The sequence below is a fragment of the Zeugodacus cucurbitae genome, chromosome 2 (genome assembly GCF_028554725.1).
Source record: "Zeugodacus cucurbitae isolate PBARC_wt_2022May chromosome 2, idZeuCucr1.2, whole genome shotgun sequence".
Taxonomy (NCBI): domain Eukaryota; kingdom Metazoa; phylum Arthropoda; class Insecta; order Diptera; family Tephritidae; genus Zeugodacus; species Zeugodacus cucurbitae.
Window position 1 is genome coordinate 31,029,243 of NC_071667.1, and position 24,321 is coordinate 31,053,563.

General features: G+C 32.8%; 1 protein-coding gene across 5 annotated transcripts; it reads left to right on the forward strand.

The window, feature by feature from the left end:
* Positions 1-940: 940 nt before the first annotated feature.
* Positions 941-21,511, forward strand: LOC105215732 (monocarboxylate transporter 10). 5 transcript variants are annotated; one of them, XM_011189812.3, is made up of 5 exons: positions 941-1,278; positions 3,165-3,523; positions 14,112-15,263; positions 16,806-17,192; positions 20,783-21,511. In XM_011189812.3, the coding sequence occupies exons 2-4, from the start codon at positions 3,190-3,192 to the stop codon at positions 17,171-17,173; spliced, it is 1,854 nt and encodes a 617-aa protein (XP_011188114.1). In that variant the 5' UTR covers positions 941-1,278; positions 3,165-3,189; the 3' UTR covers positions 17,174-17,192; positions 20,783-21,511. The 5 variants fall into 5 exon arrangements, with proteins under 5 accessions (XP_011188114.1, XP_011188115.1, XP_011188118.1 ...); XM_011189813.3 differs by having other exon boundaries at positions 941-1,117; XM_011189815.3 differs by having other exon boundaries at positions 945-1,278; positions 16,806-16,913.
* Positions 21,512-24,321: the final 2,810 nt, after the last annotated feature.

Below are 24,321 nucleotides of genomic sequence, written 5' to 3' on the forward strand. Positions count from 1 at the left end.
ACCAAATGTCGCCGAGATCACGAGCTTCAATTTCAAGCATCAAATAGTGGGTTATTATGGCTCAAACCACACCAAACCGTTGTTTTTTTTTATGAAATGGCAGCTCTTGAATCTTTTCAGTTTGCTCTTGTTTACATACCCATGGGCCTCATAACGAACATAATTTGGATCCAAAAAGTCGTATCTTCTGGGAACTTTTCAAGAGTTCATAAAGCGAAAAGATGTCGCTTGGGAAGGTCGTGCGGCTTCAGTTTTTCCATGAGCTGTATTTTGTACGCTTGTAGTTCTATACGTCAGTCCGAGTTGCTGCAAACGGCGCCGAGTCGACTCTCTACGGTCTTCCACGGATTCCATGATGTCAATACGACTCACGTACGTTCTTCAAAAAAGGCTAGCGAAAAAAGTACCTCTACTTGGATCACCCTTTATATGTACATCCTATATAATACCCATAAAATACATTTCGCCCTAGATGCCAACGTTTGGTTCAATGTGGTAGCATCGTTACTAAAGTATCATCGATGTGTTGGTGAGCATTTTGTAAATATTTGCTATTTTACTCATTGGCAGGCATTTATTTATACATATAAGTATGTACATAGGTAAGTTCAAATGTGTGATTGCAGAGAGTATATACCCTTTAGGGAAACCTGTGTTCTCACCTGAGCTCCCTTTGGTTTTTCATGTAAAGCTTATGCTTGTGTTCTCTGGCGGGAGCATCGTAGTGTTTGTTTACGTTTGGGTCCCATTGGCGATAATGTCGGCATGAAGGTGAGGTTAAGTATCAGCTGGTGAGTTTTTACTCAATTAAAAATACAGCGCATACATGTGTATGTATGCATGTACATATACTATATTTATTTAATAGCGAATGTTTTTGCGATTGTATGAGTTCTTGCAAAAAATATATAAATTCAATGTGAGGTATTGCGCCTCTCTCAAAACTGCGGGCACGTTGTACTTTTACAAATTGCTTTTATTTAGCATTCGATATTTGACAACGTTGGTGTTCAGCTGGTTTGATTTGTGCTTTCTTTAATAATTCGTGCGTGCGGTAAAGAATTGTTTGCGGTATAAATTGAAACTATCGTTGTGTGCGATAGAAGTACAACGTAGAGTATGCATTCCGTATTGCAAACCAACTGTGCTTTATAAAACATATTTTATAAATATTCTCAATTATATGCGCTGTGAAAGAAATCGATTATTCGGCAATAATTCTAAATTGACAACAACACGTGCCAATTTATTATTTGCGTGATATTATATATTTTGTCGGTAAATACTGTCAATAATCATACCGTACATAGTTATCACTTTCGAGTTTCTCATTAACAATTTGTGAAGTCAGCTGTCAACGAAACTAAATTCAGCATAGGCTTTATATTTTTAGCAAAGTTGCAGTATTCGTATATAAAATTTGTCAAAAACAGTGAAAATCGTAAATTTTCAACAAAAATTACTAAATGTTATCATCCAATATTTGTATATATAAATTAGTTGTACTTTAAAAAGATTTGATAGAGACGTAATTTATAATTGAATAAAACTGAAATTAGAAAATATTTTACTGACTTAACCGGATACTAACCGGTGCAATTTATACTTAAGCATCTAAATTAATATGCAAATGTTCTTAAGTGAGGAAGCTGTGTTTATGACTAGTGTGAAACCGTATTTCAAGGATTTTGTCGAACTTTAAGCTCCCTAACTTGAAGAATCTTATTTTCTGAATAATTGCGCATAATAAATGTTTAACTACAGCAATAATTTAATTTTAAGTAATTAAAAATAATAAGAAAAAAAAATATGAATCTAGTTGGCTACAGAACATTGTTCAATTTAATGAAGGGAACCAAGATATTTGTACATATATTGTGAATAATATGCGAATCGAATTTTGTTAATTGTCATAATAATCGAGTTGATCAGTGAAAAGTGAAACAAATGTATGAAATTAATGTGAAATGAATCTACATATAGTTTACAGTTGTTAGTTGAGTTTTTTTTCAAATTGTTTGAATGGTGTATGAGAAATTAAGATATAAAGGGTGTTTTCTTTAGACATGTGTTTTTTTGAGAAGAAATAGTAAGCAATTAAGATATGAAGGGTGTTTTTTTGGACGTGTGGCTTTTTATTATAAAGAAAAGTATTTGCCATTATGTGATTTCCGAAGTCTAAAAAAATACCCATTACAATATTTTAGACGTAATCAATGAAAAGTGAAAACAATGTATGAAAACTAGTGTGAAATGCCGTTACATACATACATATGTATATTTTTACATTTATTAGTTAAGGCAAAAATAAAAATATTTACCAAAAAATTTTTTTTTTCGAATTAGATAATAATAAATTTCGAATTGAGTAGTGTGTGAGAATTTAATATATTGTATTTTTAAATATGAGAATCAAATTTATTGTTATAAATGAATATTTCTGTACATAAAGTTTAATATAATGAAAGAAATGATTATGTGATCAGGGATATATGTATTTATATATATTGACTTAACATTAACAATTGCTTAGACTAAAAATAAATATACAGTGGAACTTCTCTCGAACTCGAATCACCACAATCCAAAAAAAGAACTTCGAGTTAAAGAGACTTTGAGTTATGGAATTTTCATTAAAACATACAATTTTTTAAAAAGCTGTAAAATATAGATTTATACACAGTTTTATTTATTGGCTTCGCATAATGTTTTATGTACATACGTTTAAACATGTATTCTGTAATTTTGTTTGTCGCTGTTTGCTATTTTTTGGCTCTTGACGTCTGTTTACCATGCCTTTGTTACATGATTTATGCTATCCATAAGTGTAATATGATATTTGTTGTTCACCTCCATACGATATAGGGACTCTTTTTAAAATTCTGCCTTAAATTTTGTATTATGCACTGGTCGAAAAGTTCGATTTATGGAGGGAATTAGTGTGAAAATTGACTTCTATTGCCAATTCAAGAGTTCGAGTTATGAAAAACTTAGAGTTAAGGAAGTTTGAGTTATGGAAGCAAATTTGTATAAAATTTGATTTCTAAACGCTATTGCCAATTCGAAAGTATTCGAGTTATGGAAGTGTCACTGTATAGAGTGTAAGAACTTAAGCACGCGTACCTTTTAAAATTAATTTTTAAAATTATTTTTAATTATAACAGAGGCTGGAAATTTCATTTATAAACTATGGGCGAAAGTCAACCACTTAGTGAATCAAACGGGTCCAAAGATCGTATTGTTATTACATCTAATGGAACTGATGTTGATAGTGACCCACATGCCAACAAAATGGCTATAAAACCAGCGCTAACAGAAGAACATATTGAGGCACCCTGTTGTCGAGACATACACGGTAGGAATGAGCCTCCAGATGGCGGTATGCGTGCTTGGCTAGTTATGATTAGTGCTTTTATATGCAATGGTGTCATATTTGGCATAATTAATACATATGGCATCTTATATGCCCTCTTGAACGATCGGCTTTTGCAGGCTGGTGACAAAGAAGCTTCGAGCAAAGCAGGTATGTTATTAAATACTTATTGTAGCTACTAATAATAATTGATATTAGTTTGAATCTTTTATAATCTAATAATGAACATAAAAAACTTATGCATATATCAAATTATTTTATGAATAACCATGTTCCTGTTTATTCTATTTGTTAAAAGAATTGAATATACATACATATAAGTGTGGAAATACTGTGATGTTCTTTCCTCGGTAAAGGGTTATAACTCTTCTCTCTTTAATAAGAACCATGCCATAGTTGGCAAAGTAGTTAATGTTGGTCTGTAGTTGATAATCTTTTTTGTTTTAATTTTTACTTCTTTTTTAATTTGTCCATCGGCCAATGGCATTGGCTTAAACTAATAATATTTACAGTTTCTGTATTCTAAATGAAATGCGAATAAGCAAAATATACATACTTATGTATATGTTCATACTTTTAACTACTTAAGGTGACGGTAAGTTTGACATAATGTCAATGAAGTTGTAACTAGGTCAGCAGTTAACAACGCTGTAGGTGGCTGCCTATTACCAAATGGTGAAACCTTACAAATGAGTACTTCGCTCTGAAGTGAAACTTCATATTTAGCTTAAAAATTTTGTATTTGCACAGCAATGGCTTTAAATCCAATCAGCTCGTGAGTTTATCTTGGAATCTACGTAATGTTAGCTTAATATAGCATTAATAATGTTGGTGTTAAATACAGGAAACACTGTGGTAGCCTATATGTATATTCTAAGTGGAAAACGAATTCATTTGAAACCAAATATATACCTATTTACGTATGGTCCTGTTAAGATAACTCAAGTCTTATTACTGTTATTCAAAGCTAACCGACATACATACAGGCAAAGCTTAATCAGTTCAAACATACTTTTGTATATACAGTTTGTTAACAGAATGTTTTTACAGTTTCAAAAATGTTCTTTTTGGGGATTCTATTGTCAATAAATATCAGTTTCGAGTTCACCCAAACTATTATACTCTGTGCAACATGTTGCGTGTGTATGAAAGTAAAACATTTTATATTTATGCAAACCAAGCATATTAACAAAAAAAAAATAAATAAGAGAACATATCAATTACCAATTACGATTATTTTACACAAATTATATTAATTGCTGTTATGGCCAAACAATGGACAAGCGCACATATGTACAAGTCTGAGTATTGAAGATGCGAGTATTGCGACATTGAAAACTGCTACACATGCGAGTAGCGGAAGTCAAGTGTTTGTCATTCCATTTAATAATACTCATATAAAAGAAAACTTTACACAATCAATTAGGTACCAAGTGCCAAGAACTGTCATTGATCTCAATGATATACTATGTACACTTGGAGGAATATACTGCATGTTGGTCTGCTAAAAAATAAAATTATTTTCAAAAGAAATGCTGCCGTAGGCAGCATTGAACACAAATATTCACATATTATACATTTGGAATTTACACCACGCCGTCACCAGTCAGACTCTTGATCCAAATACACAATTTTATGAGAATGCAGCATGTGATGATGAGATATTTAAGAATATACAGATTGAGTATTGAGTTAGTATCAGCACCATTTTGTCAACGTCTCTTTTAATACTCTCGCAACAAAGTTGCTAAGAGAGTATTATAGTTTTGTTCACATAACGGTTGTTTGTACCACCCAAAACTAAACGAGTTAGATGTAGGGTTATATATACCAAAGTGATCAGGATGAAGAGTGGAGTTCAAATACGTCATTTGGTATGAAGGATCGCACTATGAATGGGCATATGTGGATGTAATTTCTTTGGGGAAGTGGGCGTGGCCCCGCCCCTTTTGTACATATCTCGTAAACTACTAAATCTATATCAAGGAAACTTTCAGAAGTCGTTTTTTCGGGCATTTCCTTATACAGTCCAAAAATGGAGGAAATCGGATTATAACCACACCCACCTCCCATACAAAGATTATGTTGAAAATTACTAAAAATGCATTAATTCAGTAAGGGAAAACACCAGGAACCTTAAATTTCTCTATAAAGAAGGTACAAAAGGGCTCCACCCAAATTGGGGTACAAAATTTTAAGTGGGTGTGGCTCCGCGCATTTATGGGTCAAAAACCCTATCTCCGAAACTACTCGACCAATATTAATAAAATTTGGTTTGTGATATTTTCCTTGTATCCCAATGATATGTTGTGAAAATAGGCCAAATCGGTTCACAACCACGCCTACTTCCTATATACCAGAACTTTAAAGTCGATCTGAATAGTTTAGTTTACTTTACTTTGCATAAAAACTGAATTTATAGTGTGGCAACCCCTTTCTAAAAATCGCCGAAATCGGTTTTCAAGGCCCCATATATCGAACATGAGGACCTCGGTGCTTCTAACCAATATTAGGGTTTCCAACTTTCAATGTACTTTATACCATATATATGACGAACATGTGGGTCAAATTGTGTATTATATAATATTAATAAAATCAAATAAATAAATTGCGAGAGTATAAAATGTTTGGTCCCAACCGAACTTAGCCCTCCCTTACTTGTTATGTGTACATATATCATGACAATCTCCCACCGTTCTCTTTACAAAAACGTTGAACAAACCGAAGATGTATCCAAAATCTTCGTACTAAATTACATTTCGTTTGGTATATTGAAATTTTTAACGCTTCACTTAAATAAAAAATCATTTCAAATTTGGTGTAATAATTCAAGTATTATTGTTCTTCCATATTTTTTTGGGGCGGATAGGGGTTCAAAGCAATCCAAAGTAATTATTATTCACAAGGGGTGACTACCTCTCGTCAATTTTTTTTTTTTTTATTTTGGGTTGACTGGCAATCTCAAAGGGCCTATAGAGTGCCGATATTTTAAAAATTTCAACTACAGTTCCATATGAGAGTATGAGATTATTTCTCCGAACATATTATCTGGATCATAAGTGGTTTAGTATTCGAGCTATTTTGGCAACAAACATTTTGATATTGACATAATTAATTTCAAGCTGTTGCCAGGAGATCTAATGTTGTTGGTGGAAATTAAAGTTTAAATTTTACAATTGATTTTTCAATTCTCTTGATATAATGGGAACGCCTCCATATAAATTTCGGTTCGTAAAAAATTTCTGCAGGAAGTAAAGTCTTGATAAGGCAGTGTGAACAGCGTAATTTAATAATGTAAATTATATTTGCTCATACTGAACTTGGATATGTACATACATTTCAATCGATAAGAAAATATAACAAACGTATCAACAAATATTTCTATTTTGACTAATATTCTAAATAAATGTAATAAATGTAAAAAAGTTTTGAGATTTTGAGACCAGTTTGGTTTTGAAAATGTTAAGTTTATTTTCTGCAAGAATGATCACCTTAAAGTCTATATATAAACACATCTGCATTGGTAAATAATTGAGTATACCATATATTATATCTTCTGAGGTTATTTTAGCATGCAAATATTACGACAGATATATCTATTGCACAATCTTTAAAAACTAAGAACAATGACACTGTCGTTGGCAATGACAATGGCAATGATAATGACGAATTTTGGTGGCATCGCATGAAGTGCTTTGCCTGATAAGTGGGTCAACGAAAAGCATCCATCCTGAGTGTGTAAAATTATCAGCCATTATTTCAGTTCGCGATTTTTATGTTTATTTGTTAATAGCGGAGCCAACTACAAATGTATACGTATGCATGCCTGTTTAAATAATTCAATAGTTAGTACAACAGTTTGTATTCATTATCAATTTACACATACTCTTGTATGTAGCGGCGCACTTGTTAGTATATTTAATGTGTGATTTATTTGTTTTTTTTTTTGCGTCTTTTCGTATATGAGTATATATATATACAATAAAAAGCAAAATATAAACGTAATTAATAAACACACACATATGAGAAGAAAAGAAGTTAGAACTATTTAAACTATCTCGAAGGTCAGCTAGGTTCATTTAGTCATGTCTATCTGTTCAAAAACTGTAATGCGCGTCTTAATGTAACTTTGTTGCAAATGATATTTTGATTACATAATAGCCTACATATACATACATACACATATATGTATTATAAGGTTGTTAATCCGCCCTTTCCTGCATTTGGTTTGGTTTAGCTTAAGTTAAATTTATATGTTTGCCGGTATTCATGTATGTAAGTACATATGTTTATATTTGTGCATTTATAAAAAAATGAACGATATTCAATTTTCCGTCCGCGATGAAATATAATTCAACCATGTCATGTGACAATTATACTATTTCTAATATGTTTGCTGAATTCTTTAAGTCTAATTATTGTTCTAACTCCCCTACGAATGTGCCATATCAACATGTGTCTTGTCCGAGTACCGTTATTAATGCACCTATAATTTCTGAATTAGATGTCTTAAACCATCTAAATACATTAAAAAGTTCGTTTAAATATGGCCCCGATATGATTCCCTCATGCTTCCTTAAACATTGTGCAAAATATATTTATATACCTTTAACCAAGCTTTTCAACTCATCTCTTAAACAAGGTATTTTTCCGTCATTGTGGAAAACCTCTTTTATAATACCTTTGCATAAAAGCGGTGTTAGATCATCCGTTGAGAACTATAGGGGGATAGCAAAAATGTCAGCTATACCCAAACTTTTTGAAGCTATTATCACTGACCAAATTACATTCTCGATTTCTCCATTGATTTCATTTTCTCAGCATGGTTTCTGTAAAGGGAAATCTACAGCAACAAACTTGCTTGAATTCGTAAGCCATGTGTCAATGGGTTTTAGAGACAATAAGAATACCGATGTTATTTATGCAGACTTTAGTAAAGCATTCGATAGAGTAAACCACTCTATTCTATTGCAAAAATTGGATTATCTTGGTTTTCAACCAAGACTTCTTAATTGGGTATCCTCATATCTTACTAACAGAAAACAACAAGTTATATTTAATAACACTTTATCCGATTCAATTATGGTCCCTTCAGGCGTTCCACAAGGTAGTCATTTCGGTCCGATTCTGTTCTTATTGTTTATTAATGATATACCTTCCGTAATTAAGTTTTCAAACATTTTATTATATGCGGATGATGTAAAACTTTTTAAATCATATACTTCTTATAATGATAGAACTGAGTTACAATCGGACTTAAATAATTTAGTTACTTGGTGTCACATAAATGATATGCCACTGAATCTTAAAAAATGTAAAACGATGTGCTTTTCCCGTAGATCTGTTGATCCTTCTCCCTACGTAATAAATAACTTCAGTTTAGAGCAAGTATCTAGCTTTGTTGATTTAGGAGTTACTATGGACCCTAAACTAAATTTTAATTCTCATGTAAATTCAATTGTTTTAAAAGCTAAAGGTGTTCTTAGCTTTGTTAAACGTTGGTCTAAAGAATTTAGTGATCCGTATATTACTAAAACTCTTTTTACAACATTGGTAGGACCTATATTGGAGTATGGTTCTGTGGTATGGAATCCTAGCTACAATACCCATTCTGATAAGTTAGAGTCCGTTCAAAAACAATTTTTACTTTTTGCTTTAGGTCACTTACACTGGGATTCAAGATTGAATCTTCCTCCGTACACTAGTCGCTTAAAACTTATAAATCTACCTACACTCACTAGTCGTAGGGAAATGCTAGGTATAATATTTCTAGTAAAACTTCTGAATGGTTCTGTTTGTAGCTCTTTTCTTTTGTCTGATATCAAGTTTAATGTCCCATTTCGTTCATCTAGGCAGTTTAGACCATTACTTTTAAAATCTTCGAGAACAAATTTTGAGTTAAACGAACCATTCCGTCAAATATGTTATGATTTTAATTCTCATTCCAGTACATTTGACCTGTCTGATTCGATCTTTAGCATTAAAAAAACTATTTTAATGTTACTTATTAAGCGAAGAATAAGTAACATTAAACATTTTTTAACCTTTTGTTTTTGTAAATTTTAAATCTTAGCTGTTGAAAGTTTTCTTTCTGTAGCTGAGCAGTTTGAGATCTCGACGCTTAAAAACTCTTGCCTTTCATGACTCGGCAAATTCCGCTCGTTTGCGGATTGCGCCCCACGCGTCGGTTGGGCGGGAGGTGGGTAATCGTTTGGGTTTATATAAATAATATACGTTTGCATCTACGAGTGCTTATAGAATGTTTCACGCTCACCTTTGTGGCCTACTAAACGCGTATAGCTGTAATATAATCCTTGCATTCAGGGCCAAGTCCCATAGTTGCACTGATATTTCACACTTAGGACTGAATGCATTGTAGTTGTTGCTCATGCATACTCATACAAACATACATAAGTACGTGTACTTTCAATGCATGTGAACATTTGTTTAAAAATAGTAAATTATATTAGAATTTTGTTTCGTTCCCCGTCGTTGAAATCGCAACTAACACAGAAATGTAAAAAGTGTATTCTCGCGACATCCGAATTGATAACGTTCGTAGTAATTTGGTTTGTAGAAACAGAATGTTAGAAGTAGCGAAAAAATACCTTTTTTCATGAATTTTTTTAGAAAAAATTATTGCTGTAGGTTTATTTTACTTATTATTATATGAAAGTACAACATTTGAAGGATACTTCAAAAAAAGTTGTATCGAAAAATAGCGAGGAATAATGGATTTATCGTCGATCTCTGCAGGCACCTCGAAAAAAAGTTGTTGTGCGGTGACCATATTACAGCATCACTGGATCATCCGAAACCAAAAAATCAAAATGCTTTCTTTAGTTTATTAGTTTATCTTTCAATTGACGTCGAGTTTTTTTTAATTTTTAAATTTTTAAATTTTTGGTACCATTTTCAAGCCAAAATGACGATTTTAGACGAAAAAATCGACCTATTTGTTATTGTAAAATTGTTAGTAATTAAAATTTGGATAAACTCGACGTCATTCGAGAGCTATATATATGTAGAATATTTGTTCAAAATTTCAAAACGATCGATGCAGTAGTTTTTTCTGTAGGCTGGTCACCGACTTTAAAAATGACATATTTGGGAAAATCGATTCAAAGTTTTGTACACTCAGCGCAGATAGCTGGAGGTACCGTTATTCAACCTGCTGTAACTTCGTTAGTTTTTCTCCGAATGACCTAAAACTTTAACACAATATTCTTGATGAAAAAAAAAATTAAAAAACAAAAGTTGTCAAACCTTACCCCCCCTTAAGAAATTCATCGATTTTGTTGCGATTCAGCAGCAAACTAATCGATTAATCAGCATAGGCATCAGCCAAAAATTTGGAAATCGGTTGGACACAAGTAAATTGTCTCTAAAATGACCAAACTTCTAACTGACAAACCAGTTTTATCTGAAAATCTAATGGCAATTTGTAAAACTAGAATTGAAGACGTGCAGCGAATACTTAAGAACTAAAGCGCAATTCAAAGCGGTTTTTTGAATATTTACATTCCCGAATTTAAATGATTTTAAATAGATTTTTAAGTGAAAGGTATTTATTTTATGTTCTAAAATTATTAAACGCTTACTTGTTATTGTAGCTTTCTTTAAATTAATGCTTTTGTTTATCTTGTTTGTCTGTTCGTCTTTATTATGTTTAGTTGAAGGCTTAGCTGATTTCCTCTTCTTTCCCTCTATGGTTTTTATTTACGGTTTATGTGTCTATTTGTTGTGTGTTCTATCTTATGGATACATATTTAAATAATAATTTCTGAAATTTCAAAAAAAAAATTAAACTCCCCCATTGTGACGTCATTTCCGGTGACCTCTCGGAAAAAGGTGTGTCCGCGTTGTCAGTATAACTCCTGACAGGATCCTCCAAAATTGAAAACCAAAAATAAGTGCTTTAGGTAAGGACATAAACTCATGCTTGAACGAAGGAAAGGCAAAAAAAGTAAAAATTTGAATTTTGGCAGACATTTTTTCAAAAACATAAAAATTTCGGTTAAATTTACTTGACATTTTTTTGTTTTAATAGTTGTTATTGTAAAAATGAAAAACTCTTCTTTCAAGCACGAGTAAATTGTATCTCGAACACCTGTGCAAAATTTCATCAAGAATGGTTGATAGTTTTCCAGAACATTTGACAACCGACTTTGAAAACACGGTTTCGAGAAAAACGCGTTTACATTTTGAGTAACAATAGTACCTGACTTGGAGCGCACACCTTCCAAAGGCTGTATCTCCGAAACTACTATTCCGATCAACTTGAAAATAGGATAGGATAATAATCTTGAGATCTTGTAGAAATTAATAAGCAAAAAAAAAATAATAATATTTTTTGAACCCACGAAATCGATGTAACCCCTTAATTTAGATAGAAAAACAACATAAAATAAATTTTATGGTGAATATGGTACAGAAAAGCTGCACTTAGCTTGGTACAACAAATAGACGATGAAAGAAGAATTCTACCGTATGTAAAATGGTTTTGAAATAACGGTATCCAAAGTGCTGAAAAATCTTCAAAAAAGTTGGAAATAACGTGGATACTTTTAAACACCATTTCATTACCTTTCATGCAGGTCTTACTATCGTTAGATATGCAGTGTGTGTGGTTATGATTATCTCCATTTAATTGACATTGCATTGTTAATTTATAGCAGCATTAGGTTTTATTAACAGGCAGTGTACACAGCTTAGTTCGTTATTCCTATTATTATAAGAATTTGTTAATCCAGACTTTAAGTATCAATAGATAGCTTCAGTAATTTTCAGTTCGGGTTGTATAGCGTTAGAAAGATGAGATTTCAAAATAAAAAAGAAATTTTCTCAGATAATTTTGTGATTACTTGATTCATACCATTTCATTATCATTAATTTGATGGTAGTTATAATTATATAGCTTAAAAAGCAAGAAGAACACAGGTGTAACTTTCATAAATAAGCGCTGCCAGATCGATCGTCACCGTCCGTATTAGTCGTTTAAATAGTTGTTCACTCAAAGTCTGCTCCTTATGGAAATTTTACTAAATATATTAACTTAAACAGTCTGCGTTAGATGTGTGATATATGTCCGTATGTATATTAGTAAAGTTCGGTCACGGTCGGCTTACTTACTTGCTTTAATTAATTATATTTTCCTTTGAATGCGTTGAAGAGATTGTGTATAAAATTAATAAAAAAAAGAGTCACGCAACGATGATACTAAGAAAATAGGGATGCGTAAATGTAAAGTGAGATTAAAATAATTTATTTGTAAACATAAAAGTGACAGCAATAACTATGTCAGTGGACTAAGCTAATAACCATTAACAAACAATTAACCATATGAGTGCGCAAATTCAAATTATTGCACACGAGCTCCTGGTGGAGACTATTTCAAATACACTGGTACATATTCTAATATTATATACACACATACATATGTACGCAATATTATCACAATACTCATAATCTCGTTTGCATGAACTTACATATGTACATACATATTATATATATGAAGGTGATGTGATTAAGTACTTAAAAGTATTGCAAATCATGTTTCTGCTTGCGCATCTGTCAATGAGAGTTGGTAGGCTTAAAAACTCGACGGGAGACTCAAGCAAGACTCTAGATATCCAATTAGATGAGTGACCTTTAAACACCAATTAGTAGACATTCTCAAACACTAAGTGAATAGTGAATGAATGGAGATGAAACCCTTACGTACTTAAGTTATTTGAACTTCGGCAATTTTTAATTATCTAAATTGAACGACCATGCAACTCCGACTAAAACAGCGATTTATAAATATTCGCAAAGTTGAAAGTACATTTTCTTCTTCTAATCCTCCGACAAGCGGCCTATCAAAGGAAAATGCAACACAAAAGACGCACCGACGACGCTAATCGAATTACGAGCGCAACTAAAATTACGATTAGTATATACTAGGTGCAGCGAAACTGAATAAATGATGGCAATTGGAGATAGCTACTTTAATACATATAAATATAGTTGGAACGTATGAACAGCGTACCAAGGCGTCAAATGTGTGTATGTATGTTTGTACGAGTATATTAGGGGTACTCAAAACAATATTTTGCAATCCACAATCAACGCTTAGTGAGAACCCACATAACGCTAGCGGTTGTGGCGTTCATCAGCATAAAATAACTTAACTGTCTACTATGGCCTCCCTAGGCATACCAACAACCGCATCTGACCTAGGTTCCCCCACCGGCGACAATGTTAGGTGAAATACCGAAAATCAATTGCCCATAACCACATCGAAAAATGATAACGATTTTTATCCTAAAGTATGCTTGGATGACCAACGAAACAAATTCTCCCTTGCCAAAATATGTATATTTGCAATCATATTGTCTTAATATAGTTTCTATTATACTGATACGAGGGCTGCTATATATATTTCTGGCCTAATAATGAAAATAGGAATATTTATCAACGAAAATGGTTTTATTGTTTTTCAAAATATTCTCCATCAAGATTTATACACTTTTGCATGCGCTCAAACCAGTTTTCGAAGCACTTTTTTAGCCTTTTTTTGAGCGATTGTCAAATTGTGCGGGATCCAACGAGAACAAACCTTTTTTACGGCCAGGTGTTCATGCAATATCGAATGTATATAGCAGCCCTCGTACAAACATAAAACATTATATTTAGCATATTAAGCGCGAATTACGTAAGTAATTTCGTAAATATTTCGGTTTTCTTTCAATTTCAGCTTTAGTTGGCTCATTAACCATTGGCACCACCTTTTTGTTCTCACCAGTTGCAGGTGTGCTCACAGACAAAATCGGATTACGATTGACTACATTAATTGGCGGCTTACTATCCGCTATCGGTCTACTGCTCTCATCATTCTTTACGTCAAACATCCAAGCAATGTATTTAACATATGGCGTTATGTTTGGTTTGGGCGCCGCTTTGGCTTACACGCCAACATTGGCAATTTTGGGGCATTATTTTAAACGGTATTTGGGAAAAGTAAGTGGATTTGTTACAGCCGGGTCCAGTGTATTCACAGTAATATTGCCAACAAGTCTGGACTATTTGTTGCGAGGTTATGGTTTGGAAGCCACGTTGCAGGTGATGAGTTTGGTGTCCTGTTTCATAATCGCTTGTTCCTTCGTTTATAAACCGCTACATCCACCGCCTTGTCCGCCACGAAAGAAGCCGGGTCGTTCACGTATCAATATGCTTGTACGGTCCATTATTAATGTTGAAATCTGGAAACGCAAGAAATATGTGATATGGGCACTCTGTGTTCCTATAGCTTTGTTCGGCTATTTTGTACCTTACGTCCATATGATGAAGTTTGTGGAGAAAACGTTTCCTGGTAAAAGCAAAAATCTGCCTGTGATGTGCATTGGTGTGACCTCCGGTGTTGGCCGATTAATATTCGGTATTATTGCCGATCTGCCGAGAGTTAATCGTATATATTTGCAGCAGTCATCGTTAACGTGCATTGGTGTGATAACGTTATTGCTACCTCTGACCAGTTCGTATGTACTACTTATAGCATTCACACTAGTAATGGGTTTGTTCGACGGCTGTTTCATTTCCCTTCTGGGTCCTATAGCCTATGAGATTTGTGGACCATCCGGTGCCACACAAGCTATTGGCTTTCTATTGGGTCTGAGTTCGTTTCCTTTAACACTTGGACCCCCGATTGCAGGCTGGATTTATGATCAAACCGGTTCATACACTATGCCATTTATTTTGGCAGGAATACCGCCCATATTGGGCTCAACAATTATGTTCCTAATACGATGCGTTCGCGATGATGGAGATTCTGCAAAGAAAGTGTCAAGCAAGCCTAAAGCAGATGTGGAGAACGGTGGAAATATTCAAAACACCAGTTGGAAAAATACCGGTAAGTTTTGAACTGAGAAAAAATGATTTCCAGGGAAAGTGATAAATTGGACAATTCACTTAGTTGACAGTTGCACAAGTTCTGGATGACAAGAAATTCGAAAGCTAACTGCTTTCTTGGCATACATATGTACGTCGACACAAAATCTCAACTAGTCTTGTTTTAATCCAAGAAAATATGTGTATATTATTTATATCGTGATTATCATATTAACGTTCCGAACCCACCTGACCACTAATTAGCATTAATTTTTATATATCTATACTTAATTAAATAATGTAGTTGTGTTAATAACTGATTTAAATTAGAACTTGTTAAAGGTATAGTGTGTTGTTTTGATTTAATTTCTTGCAACCCTTAACTACATACATGTTACTTGGATATATGTATGTATATTTATACTCTCGCAACAAAAGTTGCTAAAGAGAGTATTATAGTTTTGTCCACATAATGGTTGATTGTAATGGTAGAGGTTGTAAGTGATCAGGGCAACGAGTAAAGTTCAAATCCGGATGTCTGTCTGTCCGTCCGTTTGTCCGTTTGTCCGTCGGTCTGGCGGTCTGTCCGTCCGTCCGTGTAACTTGAGTAAAAATTGAGATATCTTGATGAAACTTGGAAGACGTATTTCTTGGCACCCTCGTAAACTATTAAAGCTATATCAAGAAACTAAACTAAACTTTCCAGAGTCGTATCTTTTTGGTACTACCTTATATAGTCCAAAAATTAAGGAAATCGGATTATAACTAAAAATGCTTTAATTCAGTAAGGAAAACCACCAGAAACCTTAAATCTTATTATAGAGATGGTACAGAAGAGCTGCACTCAAAATGGTATACAAAATTTTAAATGTGGTTCCGCCCACTTTTGGGTCAAAAACCATATTTCAGGAACTACTCGACCAATTTCAATGAAATTCGGTTTATAATATCTTCCTAGCTTCCCAATGATATGTTGTGAAAATAGGCCAAATCGGATCACAACCACGCCTACTTTCCACATCCCAGAACTTTGAAGTCGACTAGTGGAGATATCGGAACAGAAATTTGCAAACATACTGCATTTAAAGAGTGGCATCGCCCTTCTAAAAATCGTCGCAATCGGTCCATTAGTTGTTAAGTTATCGAATATGAGGACCTCAGTGTTTCTAACAAATTTTTTACCGAAAATACAGGTAAGTCTTTCTGATATTTAGAAGAAATTCAGAGGGAATACATGTATGTTTATTCTAATAATATGTCTCCGTGCGGAAAATGAGTGAAATCGGGTCATAACTTCCCCTATCTCCCATATATTTAATATTAGGGTTTTCAAACTTTCAATGGACTTTATACCATATACATATATGCCGAATATGTGAGTCAAATTATTTGTTATATTAATTAATACAATTAAATAAATAAATTGCGAGAGTATAAAATGTTCGGTGACACCCGAACTTAGCCCTTCCTTACTTGTTTATATTTGCGTTTGTTATGAATATGAGTGCGTGTGCGTATATAAATACTTGTTTTTCAATTTAATACATCTAATCCATACTTTTAGAGCAAAATTTCAATGAGCCGTTATTGACGGGATCTGAGGCTACAAACGATGCTGACAGAACATATGCATTGGCAGACTCCATGCGCCAAACGAATTCCACCGAGTCAGGTATTAGTCGTTACTTTATGGCCGGTAAACTTTCGGCAGCTTTAGAAAAACGTAGAATTATATCTGCTTGTGTTCATGATGCTCCCAGTAGTGCAATAACTAATCATCCTATTTGCTCAAAAACTGCTTTGCTTGATACGCGTTGCATGTCCATATCGATTGCGGATGACAAATGCTTGACAACTGACGCAGCTTGTTCAGGAACAGTCGAGCGCGTATACGTCACACAAAAGCGCCGCTATGCATATTCGATTTATTAATTTTTGTATTCTCATTCATGTATGTACTCGTATATATTTATTATTTTTAATTAAACCAATTTAATGAATTAGCCGTAAGTAACATTCGAATTCATTTGAAGTACAAATGTATATACATATGCCTTAGATACATGTATGTATCGATTAGTACGCGTACATTACATATTTATGTACATAACTACCTGCATTAGGGAAGTCATTGAAATTTCAAACGAACTGTTTCACATCATCAACTCATCGAAGAAATCACAAAAATATCATAACATCCAGCAAATTTTTACTATCCATTGGAAAAAGTATTTTCCGATCCGTGGTGAAAGCCTCTTTATGTCTTAAAGTTACTGTTCCTTTACTAAGACTCGCTTCAAAACAATGTGCGGTTATCAATATGCCAATTATAAAATAATTTATGCTTGAAGCGTGTAATGAAAAAAAACAATGCATTTCAAAATTGAAAAAAATTATATGAAGCTGATTTTCAGCTATTGAAACAATTACATTACAAAATCAAATTGAATTTTTTGATTGTATGACACGTTTAAACTTGCCATGTAAAGGTAAATTGGAGTGTTTTAAGCTATCTATATGTAAGTCCTTTCATTCCTTAAACAAAGTGATTAATAATATCATTTCGACTCCCATATCCGTCAAACCGAAGAGAAAAGTAGTGCCAAGTAAAAAACAATTGACATCCAGAACCAACCCCTATAATATAAATAATTTATTGGATGCAAATACCAAACAGTTTCTTACTTTTGTTCCATCTTAAATTTTCAATTAAATGCAAATGGATAATATTTGGAAAAAAAGATAATTTGATTGTGGTTCTTAAAGATATTTCCGGTGTGAATTCGCAGATCAGAAATCTTTACAACTCCTTTTCAACTTTTTTATACTCTCGCAACAAATGTTGCTAAAGAGAGTATTATAGTTTTGTTCACATAACGGTTGTTTGTAACATCCAAAACTAAACGAGTTAGATATAGGGTTATATATACCAAAGTGATCAGGGTGAAGAGTGGAGTTCAAATTCGAATGTCTGTCTGTCCGTCCGTCCGTCCGTCTGTGCAAGCTGTAACTTGAGTAAAAATTAAGATATCTTGATGAAACTTGGCACACTAATTTCTTGGCACCATAGGAAGGTTGCTTTCGAAAATGAGCAAAATCGGACCACTGCCACGCCCACAAAATGGCGAAAACCGAAAACACATAAAATGCCATAACTAAGCCATAAATAAAGCTATGGAAATAAAATTTGGTATGAAGGATCGCACTATGAAGGGGCATATTTGGATGTAATTTTTTTGGCGAAGTGGGCGTGACCCCGCCCCCTATTAAGTTTTGTGTACATATCTCGCAAACCAATAGAGCTATATAAACCAAACTTTCTGCAGTCGTTTTTTTAGCCACTTCCTAATACAGTCCAAAAATTAAAGAAATCGGATCATCACCACGCCAACCTCCCATACAAAAGTTAGGTTGAAAATTACTAAAAGTGGGTTAACTCACTAAAGAAAAACGTAGAAGCACAAAATTTCACATAAGAAATGGCAGATGGAAGCTGCACTCAGATTTTTTTACAAAATGGAAAATGGGCGTGGCGTCGCACACTTATGGGTCAAAAACCATATCTCAGGAACTACTCGACCGATTTCCATGAAACTTGGTTTGTAATAGTTTCCTTACATCCCAATGATATGTTGTGAAAATAGGCCAAATCGCTTCACAACCACGCCTACTTCCTATATACCAGAACTTTGAAGACGATCTGAATCGTTAACTTTACAATATATAAAGTAAGCACTAGTGAAGATATCGATGCAGAACTTTGCACAAATACTACGTTTATAGTGTGGCAGCCCCATTCTAAAAATCACCGAAATCGGACCATAGGTTTTTAAGGCCCCATATATCGAACATGAGGACCTCGGTACTTCTAACATAATATTAGGGTTTCCAACTTTCAATGGACTTTATACAATATATATGACGCATATGTGGGTCAAATTGTGTATTATATAATATAAATAAAGTTAAATAAATAAATTGCGAGAGTATAAAATGTTCGGTTACACCCGAACTTAGCCCTTCCTTACTTGTTTTTATTTAGATATGTATGTGATATTTCCCGAAAAATTATAACCAGTTGGTGGAAATAAAATACGATGTCGAACAGTGCAGTCTAAGCTTTGAAACGTCATGGATAAGATGCAACCACTTTGCAATATTGGAATAATGGGTTCAAGTACCTAAACCAAATAATGTCATTACCACTTCAAATTCTTCACTATTACTGTTTATTATGCCCTTAGAATTATTAACAGTCCGCGAATTCTTCATATATTAAAATGGTTTCTATGTTTGATAAATTTGTATTACGATCAATTGGAATCTCATTTATTTATGCTACTAGCGGCGGTGTTCCAACTCTAATTAATTATAATTTCATTAATTGCTAATTACTAATTTTCTGAAATATTTCGGTATTTCACTAAATTTTATTTCAGCTTTTTGTTTAAATTGTGTATTTGTACATATAAAGTAAATTGCTGGGCAGTGGCAGTTTGAAAATTAATTTTAAATAAAATGAAATAAAGTAAAATAAAATAAAATAAAATAAAATAAAATAAAATAAAATAAAATAAAATAAAATAAAATAAAATAAATAAAATAAAATAAAATAAAATAAAATAAAATAAAATAAAATAAAATAAAATAAAATAAAATAAAATAAAATAAAATAAAATAAAATAAAATAAAATAAAATAAAATAAAATAAAATAAAATAAAATAAAATAAAATAAAATAAAATAAAATAAAATAAAATAAAATAAAATAAAATAAAATAAAATAAAATAAAATAAAATAAAATAAAATAAAATAAAATAAAATAAAATAAAATAAAATAAAATAAAATAAAATAAAATAAAATAAAATAAAATAAAATAAAATAAAATAAAATAAAATAAAATAAAATAAAATAAAATAAAATAAAATAAAATAAAATAAAATAAAATAAAATAAAATAAAATAAAATAAAATAAAATAAAATAAAATAAAATAAAATAAAATAAAATAAAATAAAATAAAATAAAATAAAATAAAATAAAATAAAATAAAATAAAATAAAATAAAATAAAATAAAATAAAATAAAATAAAATAAAATAAAATAAAATAAAATAAAATAAAATAAAATAAAATAAAATAAAATAAAATAAAATAAAATAAAATAAAATAAAATAAAATAAAATAAACATCACTGCCTAATGTTATTTTAATTGTGCACATACATACATATATGGTTTATGTAATTAATAATTTCTCGCACTAATAATATGGTATTAATTTTATAATAACATTTTTTTTTATTGGGTCTCAATTAACATAACTGCTTTTACATATTGCTTGATAATACATATGCATACGCATTACGGGTATATGTACATACACATGTAAGTATATATATGAAATAATGAATTAAATTTCTTATTTGCGTTGTTATCAGTTTTCCAAACTGCATATGTTTGCCTGTAAGTTGCATTAGTTTAAACAAATTTCCTACTGTTTTAATAAATTTTCTCTACAGCAATCTTTTTAATACTTTTCAGCTCCCCACATTGAAGCTGAGCGCTGCTAGACGAGAGAATACATGCACATATGTATTACCGATTACATTTCGCATATATATAAGCAAGCATAACTAAGTGATTCCTAGTGCCTTCAGGGATTTATTAATTGTATGTGCTGTTGCAACTGACGGATTAGAAATGATGAAACACTATTACATATCAGAAAGCATTAAAAATATATTAGATTTTAAGTATTTTTTATCTCAATATGTACATATATAGAGGAGCTATGTATCTAAGAATCAATGAACAAATATCCGATTACAGTAGTTAAATATAAGCCATCGTCGTTTGTAATACAGTTATAAATTACAATAATTAATTTAAAATTCATTAATCTACTCTAATTGCAATTGCTTGATTTTGTAATATTATTTGAAGTGTAGAACAAGCAGTAGAACTGTCAATAAGAAGTCACGATACAATATTTATAACTAAAGTAACTCACACTCATGTAAATATGTATGTACATATGTATACAGCTACAAAATTGTAAAAAAATAAAAATACACCATTTTTAAAATGACGATAATTTTCCTACTTACACATATGTATACCATATTGCCATACTAAGTACAATATCTAATATATGTATGTATGCCGCTGCCTTTTAGAAAAATGCTTTTGTTAATTTAGTTGAAAATCATCTTGCCATGTTTGTAAAACATAACTTTATAAGAATAAATATTTTTCTATAATTAACGCTAACATGCTTTGCCACACTCTTATATACATGATTTTAAATAAAAAGAGATATTTCTTATATCGTTTGTATATTTACTTTCAAATTTCACAGTACAAAAGTGTAGGTAAGAAAAGGCTAAGCAACTTCAGCATTAAAACTCAACTCGGTCGAAGACCAACATTAAAGTATGTGATTAGAGAAGTATGATCACCTAAAGCCGAAGTTATCACTTATCCAATTTTTTTAATTTTATTTATATTTTTCTCATTCTGCACTTCGACCATCTGTCAATTGTTTAAATACAGTTGAACTTCTATAACTCGAACTTCTAAAGGGTGATTTTTTAAGAGCTTGATAACTTTTTAAAAAAAAAAAACGCATAAAATTTGCAAAATCTCATCGGTTCTTTATTTGAAACGTTAGATTGGTTCATGACATTTACTTTTTGAAGATAATTTCATTTAAATGTTGACCGCGGCTGCGTCTTAGGTGGTCCATTCGGAAAGTCCAATTTTGGGCAACTTTTTCGAGCATTTCGGCCGGAATAGCCCGAATTTCTTCGGAAATGTTGTCTTCCAAAGCTGGAATAGTTGCTGGCTTATTTCTGTAGACTTTAGACTTGACGTAGCCCCACAAAAAATAGTCTAAAGGCGTTAAATCGCATGATCTTGGTGGCCAACTTACGGGTCCATTTCTTGACATGAATTGTTCTCCGAAGTTTTCCCTCAAAATGGCCATAGAATCGCGAGCTGTGTGGCATGTAGCGCCATCTTGTTGAAACCACATGTCAACCAAGTTCAGTTCTTCCATTTTTGGCAACAAAAAGTTTGTTAGCATCGAACGATAGCGATCGCCATTCACCGTAACGTTGCGTCCAACAGCATCTTTGAAAAAATACGGTCCAATGATTCCACCAGCGTACAAACCACACCAAACAGTGCATTTTTCGGGATGCATGGGCAGTTCTTGAACGGCTTCTGGTTGCTCTTCACCCCAAATGCGGCAATTTTGCTTATTTACGTAGCCATTCAACCAGAAATGAGCCTCATCGCTGAACAAAATTTGTCGATAAACACATTTCGAACCGAACACTGATTTTGGTAATAAAATTCAATGATTTGCAAGCGTTGCTCGTTAGTAAGTCTATTCATGATGAAATGTCAAAGCATACTGAGCATCTTTCTCTTTGACACCATGTCTGAAATCCCACGTGATCTGTCAAATACTAATGCATGAAAATCCTAACCTCAAAAAAATCACCCAAACTCGAACTCTTGAATTGGTAATGAAAGTCACATTTCATACAAATTACCTTCTGTAATTCGGAAGGCGCTCTAACTAGAAGTTTTTTTGCGAATTATGGTGATTCGAGTTGAAGTTTAACTGTATGTTTATTGGACATTTGCTTGGTATGGGTTAATCATTTAAAATATTTTCATGTGCGCCTAAAAGTATGCATAAATTATCGCAAATTTCAGTGACAAAGAATATACATATAGATATATATATATATACTATATATACCGAAGTGATTAGGGATATTGTGATATCTTAATGAAACAACTCGGATCAATTCGGATCATTGCCACGCCCACAAAATTGTGATAACCGAAAAACTATAAAGAGCTATAACTAAGCCACAAATAAAGTTATGAAAGTAAAATTTAAATTTTTCGAAATCGGAAATAAGTTTATTATTATTATTATTATTATATTTTTCCTATAATAGGGAATATATGGGTACGGTCATACAAAATCCCATAGTGAATCCTATTAAGATTACAACAGCATTTAAAAGCTTATTGCAAAAAGTCGGATTGGACCTTATCAGTGTGACTTTAGACCTGGAAAATCCACAACTGACCAGATATTCACCATGCGCCAAATCTTGGAGAAGACCCGTGAAAAGAGGATTGACACACACCACCTTTTTGTCGATTTTAAAGCTGCTTTCGACAGCACGAAAAGGAGCTGCCTTTAAGCCGTGATGTTTGAATTTGGTATCCCCGCAAAACTAATACGGCTGTGTAAGTTGACGTTGAGCAACACCAAAAGCTCCGTCATGATTGGGAAGGACCTCTCCGAGCCGTTCGATACCAAACGAAGTTTCAGACAAGGTGACTCACTATCGTGTGACTTCTTTAACTTGATGCTGGAAAAAATTATACGAGCTGCAGAGCTAAATAGAGAATAGAGAAATACAATCTTCTATAAGAGTGTACAGCTGCTGGCGTACGCGCCGTTTCTTCTGCTTTGTATCCCGCACGGATAAGGAGGCGAAGCGAATGGGTCTGGAGGTGAACAAGACGAAATATCTACTGTCATCAAGCAAACAGTCGGCGTATTCGCGTCTTGGCTCCCACGTCACTGTTGACAGTCATAACTCCGAAGTCGTAGATAATTTCGTATACCTGGGAACCAGCATCAACAACACGAACAATGTCAGCCTCGAAATCCAGCGCAGAATCACTCTTGCCAACAGGTGCTACTTTGGACTGAGTAGGCAATTGAAAAGTAAAGTCCTCTCTCGACGAACCAAATCAAACTCTACAAGTCGCTTATCATTCCCGTACTGATTTATGGTGCAGAAGCTTGGACGATGTCAACATCAGATGAGACGACACTAGGAGTTTTCGAGAGGAAAACTTTGCGCAAGATTTATCGTCCTCAGAACATTGGCAACGGCGAATACCGCAGACGTATAAAAAGACCAGCTCTGAAAGTGTTCGATGCAGTACCCGCCGGAGGAAGCCAAGGAAGGGGAAGGCCATGCAATGGATAACTTGAGTAAAAATTAAGATATCTTGACAAAACTTGGTACACATGTTCCTTG